At 30.6% G+C, this 8,544-nt stretch overlaps 1 protein-coding gene across 1 annotated transcript; it reads right to left on the reverse strand.

The window, feature by feature from the left end:
- Nucleotides 1-719: 719 nt before the first annotated feature.
- On the reverse strand, nt 720-6,003 carry LOC131847883 (alpha-amylase 4N-like). The gene is made up of 8 exons (XM_059197576.1): nt 5,830-6,003; nt 5,167-5,318; nt 4,583-4,763; nt 3,519-3,634; nt 2,562-3,069; nt 1,985-2,185; nt 1,275-1,436; nt 720-734 (listed from the first exon to the last, which is right to left on the reverse strand). The coding sequence occupies exons 1-8, from the start codon at nt 5,998-6,000 to the stop codon at nt 720-722; spliced, it is 1,506 nt and encodes a 501-aa protein (XP_059053559.1). The 5' UTR covers nt 6,001-6,003.
- Nucleotides 6,004-8,544: the final 2,541 nt, after the last annotated feature.

An 8,544-nucleotide genomic window follows, 5' to 3' on the forward strand; every position in this document is an offset into this window, starting at 1 on the left:
TACACACACACACATACATTGTTTATATTGTATTTTTTACATTGCACTGAATAAAATATTTTTCTTTCTTTCTTTCTTTACATACATACCGTCACGATTATTATCCCAGGTTCAGTAAACGCAACTAGACATGGCGACATTTCGCGTGCGAGCCTCATGCCGTCTCACGTATTAATTTTTTAATTAATGTTGGTGTTTCCTTTACCAGAGAGTTAGTCAGTTAGAACTATAAATTGGCTTACTTCTTTTTTGATTGCTAAATTTGAACTCATGACTTCTTGGGCGGATTTCAGGGTAATAAACTATTAAATCACAGGGCTAACTGATATTCATATATAAAAAACTTATTAGAAATAGCTACTTCAAGATAATATAAACAGACTTTACAAAGTCATTTATCTTTCACATTATTTTCACCAGTAATTTGGGGTGTATAATTTATTCCAGTTTAAAATGTGATATATTTCTTTCAAATTATATAGCAGACGTATAGGCATAGTCATCAGATATAGTGTATCTTCTATATGTCACATGACCATGCATGCTATATATATAAAGATGTGAGTGAAATGTATGGAATAATAAAAAACACTTTTATATTAATTTATTATTTACAGCATATATAAACTTAATTGTAATATATTATAGACGGAAATAAACATTTAATTATAATTACAGTGAATTAAGTCTTCGCGTTACTTTCTTGAGTTTCATCAAATTTAATCTATTCTTGACTGCAACAAAAAATACAATAGAAATGTTAGTTATATGATAATACAATATATAATCATGCAAACTATTAAATAAATTTATTGTAATTATAACATCACGCTGTGCGAAACTATTATGAAAATAGATTTTGAAGTTGCCGAAAAATATTAATTGGAGGATCAGTTTAGAAGATTTCCCATAACAAATTCGATCGAAAAAAATGTATATAATAGCTGGATACATTATATCAATTTCATGATCACTTTACTACAGATGCCAGTATATATTAGTGCAAGAGATAAGTTATATATTTCATTTATATCTATTTATAGCTTTATGTATACTATATATATATATATATATATATACATATTTGTGTATGCATGCATGTGTTTACTTACTTACTTTATATACTTTTTATAAAATATTACCAATAAAACCTTGGTATTTTGTGCATTTAAGTTATGTAATAATAAATAAAATGACTGACACATGCCGACTACATCCTTAATTTGTAAATTATCTTAGACGACTTAATAAGTATATATTCCTGCAGTACTTACCTGTGGTCCTCTATGAATAGCAAGTATCATATCGAATTCCTCTGCACCGATTACAATATTTGCGCGACCGTCGTTACCTACTTGGATAGTCTTTCCAGTACAATTGTTACCGTTTCTGATACCAGAAATAATGTCACAATATGTTCCAGCTGGCAAGCAAGTCTGGAAGAAAACAGAAATTTGTATGAATTTAAATTTGATTAGGTAAAATAATATTAAATCTCTTACCGCTTGAAAACGCCATAAACAAACGAATGAAGATTTAGGTTTGATGGACAAGTTCTCGCATTGAATCAGCACGGTTAAAAAATAAAGGTTGAAGAAATATATAATGTATTATATTCAAGACGGCGTTGGTATTCCAGCAGCATGGTACAGTTCCGATAATCGAGGGTTCGATTTACATACCAATATTATGATGTGATTATTTGTATGTCTGGGTGATTACTATGTACACATGTATGTTATGTATAGATTTATAAAAAATGTAAAATTATTTCTACATGTACCTCTTCACCCATGGTATAATCTCTGTATGTTTAGAACTAGATGGCACTACATGCAATGTTTTAGGTTATTATTATTGTATAAGTTACATGAGTTAATTCTATCTACGATAGGCAGAACAGTTTACATGGTATATAGAAAAGACTCAACAGTAAATATAGACTAAGATGATGCGTATCGTCACATATCAACAAATTTCATACCTGTAAGTTCTGGTTAAGGCTCCAATATTCATTATTGAAGGCAATGAAACCTTGGCCGCCGCGACAGAAAGCTATCTGGTTACCACCGTTGTCCCACCAGTCATTAATCCCAGTTCCTAAAGCTACATTTCTGAATTGTACCATCTGGAATATCTGACGCCAGCGGTGTTCGCAAATCCATCCATTGCCACATGTGTTATCCTATTTAAGAAGAAAAGTTATTTGAATATACTAATGTATAAAGTTATTATATACAAAGATCACATAATTATAATATAAGCGCTTATGCCATGCGGTTGAGAACCAAGTGCTATATGTATAAAATAGCTGTTTGCTTATTTATATTGAAAATTTATATAATACTAGTTATTACCCGCATCTTCGTTTGCTGTCTTTAGAAAAAATGTGCTATGTCTATGTTTGCCGTACTGATTTTCATGTCAAAATCTATCATCAAGATCCGATCAATCGTAAAAACACACAGACAGATATTTCGAATTCATAATATTAGTATGGAGCAATTATGATGTATGAAATAAGAAAAAAATATATTTATTTAAATCAATGCAATACTTACAGAGTTAATAGAAGGAGAGATGATATTACCACTGCTATCCATAGGCGGACCGGCCTCAGTATCAATAAAGTTGAAGCTACTCATCAACTGAGGTTCGCCGTATGGATGTGCCAACATGAAAGCAATAGCCCCCTTATACGGCTTAGCCTGTTTATATGTAAGAATGTTTCCACCAGCACCATGCCCTCTCTGGTTGTCATGGTTATCAATGAAAGTTAAAGAAACATCAGACGCTAGGAGGCCCCACTGAGGACCCCAGTTGACCAGCCATCTAAGCTGATTGCCACCTTGAAAGGCTCTGCTAAGTTCCAATCCGAATTTGAATTCAGTAACCGCAGCTAGAGGAGTATATTCATCACGACTGACAGCTTCTTCGCCAAGATCAATTACTTCCTGATAGATGTAAGGTCGTGCGCCTGAAGGAAAGCCGTGGTCTGTGTTTAAGTTATGTAGCCTATCGTAAATGACGCGAAGATCTGTAGGCCACATGTGTTTTGCAGCATCAATTCTGAAATAAATCGCATTTTTTTCAAACAAATATCTCATAACAATCTGTTGGTAAATGGTAAAAGTTGCGTACATGAACAGCAGCATGGACATCTCATCATAATGTAACACCCATGGTACCATTCACGCGTTGCCATTACAGAGGATTAAGATGTCATGACTCTACATACCCTATAATTTAACTGCCTCATCTCACTCTTCAACAGAAACACATCTTACAAAACAAACTGCTTGTTGTCAGAAATAGATTCTTGTGACTTTGTACATAGTTCACTTCAAGTTCTCAAAATTACAGGAAAATATTGTTAATGGGATAAACTGAAATAAATATCCTCAGACATTTTCACGAAGAATCATTACGGTTAAGACTAAAAATTAACATTTTCAGTGTTAGCTAATAATTAATTGCATGTTACTACTTGTACTAATAGTAATTTACTACTAATTTACCTAAAACCAGCCACACCCAAGTCAATAAGTTTGTTCATAAAACCAACGATCATTGATCGTACATATTCTGAGCCTTGATTTAAATCCTTCAAGCCGGACAATTCACAATTGCGCACCTGAAAGTTAAGCAGTACGTGATTATAAATCGCATACCATAATTTTAGAATAAATATTCACAGGACACTCTCAAATATACAATTTAAATTCAGATTATATAAAATTTAGTGATTAATCTAATTATACCATTGATAAACATATTGACTAAAATTATTTATCAGAGCTTAATAATATTCTCGATATAAATCACGTACATGGGTTATTGTGATAAGTAATTATATTACAAACTAGCTTTAAGTCACAGTTTTACCTGCGAATTTTGGAATCAATTTCATCAATTGTTAAAAATAATTACAAAGTTCATATACAAAAATAAATTATTTAGTTGAACAAGCTCAAGTGTAGGTAAGCTGATGAATTTATTTGTAATTTATAGTCATCGATCACTAAATAATTATGTTTACGAACACCATGTCGTCATTTTATGTTTAGATAAATAAGTCAGTACGTAAACGTAAATACCTACGTCAGTACAGTATGTAATACTGTGGCTAAGACACATATATATTATAATAACATTTATTTTAAAAATGCTTTTAATTACTCCATTGATGATTTTTTTAATGAATGACAGATACTGTAGCTCACTTTAGAAATTATTATTATTATCACAGAGGTTATTATTATTCTTAATTTATGAATATTTGGACATTGTTATGGTTTTAGATTTAATTATAATTTTGTATTTTAAATTCGACACAATAATTATTGTAAAGCATTAATAAATAAATAAAACAATACATAGATAATGTGCTTGCAGTGCAATGCAATTGAATACAGTAACGGTGTATGGGACCATGTATGCTAGTTTTCACTAAAACATAAAAAAATAAAAGTCTGAAATAGGTATAGGTTTAGACAAGTACCGCACGACGTCGCACCGTACCGTACTGAATCGCATCTCACCGCATAACGAGCATTATGCTAAAAATTTTGATAATAATTACCCTGTCAGCGCAGCAGCCATAGTCAAAGCCAGTAATTACACAGTGGGGCCAGTTGAAATCGTTACGACCATATGGTACAGATGGATAGTGCCACTCGCCAAAGTTCGCGTTACTACCTCCAGTGCCAACGTTTTCATTCCAAGTACCAGTCATGTGATTAATAATAGCATCTACGTAGATCCTGTCATAGATAGATATTGTTTTCTTTTTAAAGGATTTAAATTGTATGGATTAGTGTAGTAGTAAGTAATGTTGTATGGAGCGCTTGTAAACTGATATCACCGCAACTAAATGATATTATTTTTACTCTTCTTCACATTATAATCAATAATAATTATTCTTATAAACATTACAATTGTAGCAAATAGCAACTCTGCGCCTTTCTACTATTATAAAATATTAATATTGGATTTTTTTTGGAAATGTCGCATCGTTATCAATTTTAAAACTATTTTTTAATTTTGTATTACAGTACGTGCTCATACTCTAAAATATTAATATTGGATTTTTTTTGGAAATGTCGCATCGTTATCAATTTTAAAACTATTTTTTAATTTTGTATTACAGTACGTGCTCATACTCACCTAACTCCAGCATTATTGCACCGTCTAACCATGCTGGCGAACTGTTGTTCATTACCAGAACGAGTTATAAGCCGGTATGATATTGGCTGGTAGCGTTCCCACCACGGTCGGTTGTGAGACCATATAACCAGGTTCTCGTTAGGGGGTGATATCTATCAAAATAAATTTATACTATTACCAAGTAATAATAATCAAAAATACATTCGTTTAAAAACTAATTTTTCTCAGAATCATATGTAGTTTAACGAATATAACACATTCGTGTGCTGCGGAAAATTAATTCATTTAGGCAATTAATTTCTCATTTCTAAGCCTTGTGCGATATTTAATATACTTACTAATTTAATAATCAGCAACATATAATTCATTCATTCGATTACAAATATACTATAACTAACTAAAACACTACAACTATTAATACTAGGTATTCTCCGTAGTTTCATTCTCTTAAAAAAATCTTGATAAAAATATCCTGTGTAATATGATCTATCTGCGTATCAAGTTATATTCGCATCCGTCTAGTATTTTGTGTGTAATAGTAAAAGTACTAAAATCAGGATATTATATGTAATAAAATAATTAATATAAATTTATGCCTTAAGTTACAAAATATTCCAATATTGAAATGTATTAAGTGATAGACTATAACTATTCAATATATACCTGAATACCACCAAAGCCATTGGGACCAAGGAACCTTTCACATTCAGCGGCTATATCATCCCATTTCCATTCAAAGAGATGCACCATAGTAGTTCGGCCCGATGCGTAATGTGGATTGAAGTAAGCTAAGCCGAGACTCAGCGATGTTAAAAGAATTACTAGCCGCAACATTCTGTAGATAAAAATGACTTTCTACTACTTTCAATATTTTAGGTTTCTCCTGCAGCTCTTCCTATTAATTTATATAATTTATATGATATATGATTGAATGTCAGCCTCTGCATAAGTGGGTTTGGAGTGCCATCTGCACTAATTATTCGGTGATGACCGCTCCATAAGTCCTTCCACGGCTTTGAACCACCTACACTATCTGTCATTCGGTGAAGCTGTAAAAGCTAGCTGCACCTTTAGAATAGTTTGAAAAATAGAAAAAGAGGTACCTCAGTGTCATCTATTCCTGCTTCCTGGTTTTTTTAGTTATCTCTATTCTGATTTTTTACGTAGTTTAAATAAAGTTACCACGGCTGTCTGTTCGCTTATATCTTTAAATTACACAAGGGATTTTAATACAGATTTCAGCAATAGACAGAGTGATTCAAGAGGAAGGTTTATATATATAATACATGCGTATACAACAATTCAAGAAATTCAAAGATTTGCAACGATCGCTAGTTAAAAGTAAGATATAATAATAGTGAAATTACTGGATATATATGTATCCAGTGTTTTCCCTATCTATCACTATCTTTCTAGATACACCTCAGTACTTTACTCGAACTTTATACAAATAATCGCCTTAGTAAAAGGTATAACAAAAGGTATCTTGCACAAAGTGCACTATAATTCAATACTTTATTTTGTTGTTCCTAAAGTGTCATTTATAATTTATTAAACAATTCTGAATATTTTACAGTCATTCATAACACAACATTATAAAATTATTAACATTCTTCTCTAAGTAATAGGTAAAATTAAATTATAAAAATATAATTTCTAAAATGAAAGTATCTTAAGTTACTTCTTATAACGTTAGCTATCAGCGAATAAAATTCCCGTAACAATCGATTGCGAAGTTTCAGAGATTAGGAAGACCAATAGACAGATGGATATAAAATATTTGCTTTTAATGAAAAGCTGTTAATTATAAATTACAAACAGAGACTCAATTGTTATATAATCTCAAAAATAATATAGTTAATATAAAAATCTAAATTACTCTAGTTTCATCCCATTTCAATTCATTACTAAGTTTTTTTTTTACTTATAGATGATAATTAACATGTCTTGTGTTGAGTCAAGTATTAAGTAGTAATGTAGTAAAGTATTAATGTAAAACGTTAATACATAGCTACATATAAAGACTTAATAGAATATTTCCTAACCGTAACATAAGATGAAATTAACGTTGTTGTTACGATAACATAAAAAAAGAGAAGGAAATATAGTATGTAACTATTTTCTCAGTGCACGTAATTTTGTAAGTAAAATAGTATGTGTAAATAATTTTATCTCAGATTGTTTATGAATCTAGCCAACCGACAAAATTATAAAATATATAACGAAATTCTATATACCATGGTATGAACTCATAAAAATATTTTTTATTCTACATTATCCAATTGTAGGGAATATTTAAATTTTTTTTTAGATCCAATGTAGTAGATAGAATGTACTTAATTTAATCTTTTTCTCAAAAAGGTCTAAATTACTTTTTTAATTTATGCAGTCTCCCATATTTTATTAAAAAATTAATATTACATTTAAACATAAACTCACCTTACTCATTTATTATAAACAATTTCTCAGAACTGGCTACTTATTATTCTTGGAACTACTGAAATAATGAATAATAAAATCCAGCAACAGCTTGACATAATACTTATATATCTACTAGTGATAAAATCTCAGTAAATATATTTTGTTATGCGGTATTTATCACCTCATTACGTGTAATAACAAATCAGATATTATGCGCTGATTGTTTTAAAAACAATCTCTTGGGTTACTAGCCTAGACCCGTTCCTCAATACTTATTCACCACCTCACGACAGGCCATTCTTTGTTTCCTTTTCAATTGAATTCCTCTCAATAGGTAAATTAAAAGTACTTCAATTTATATAGCGCATTTATTTTGAGTACTAAGAAAATATTATAACAGAGGTAAAAAATAAATATTGTGATCAACATGATCAAAGTTTTTCAATTTCAAGTAGATAATTACATGCCACACTTACTTGGACATGAATCTTGTAAATACATACATAGTTACATAGAAAAGATCCAGACTAAAGGGCTTGGTTTCTAGCACACTTGTGTGGTGGTCATCCAGATGGGTACATTACCAGCAATGCCCTATATTCTCAATTACTGAAGAACCCCTCTACTTCTGATTAGTTTCTAATTTCTTTTCAGGATTATGATCTGATTAACTATGGTATTTTTATCTATTATCCCCGTCGTAGTGAGTAGACATTTCGCTAAGTTTAATCAACTCCAATGTAGCAGGATGAGTCTAGCGTTGTGTATTGGTAAGTCTTTGTTATTTTTCATCACGCGAAAAAAATTTTTTCTTTAAAGGCGCAATTTTTTATGCCGTTTAACATTGCAGGTAAACAAATTATGGAGTATTATACAAATGTAAACTACTTCAATTATTTAAAAAATATCTTTTCACTATAGAAATAAAAAATAAATATTTCTATATAAATATTATAT

Source organism: Achroia grisella, unplaced genomic scaffold, assembly GCF_030625045.1.
Source record: "Achroia grisella isolate CSIRO2021 unplaced genomic scaffold, CSIRO_AGI_Agris_v1 utg109, whole genome shotgun sequence".
In the NCBI taxonomy this organism is placed as follows: Eukaryota; Metazoa; Arthropoda; class Insecta; order Lepidoptera; family Pyralidae; genus Achroia; species Achroia grisella.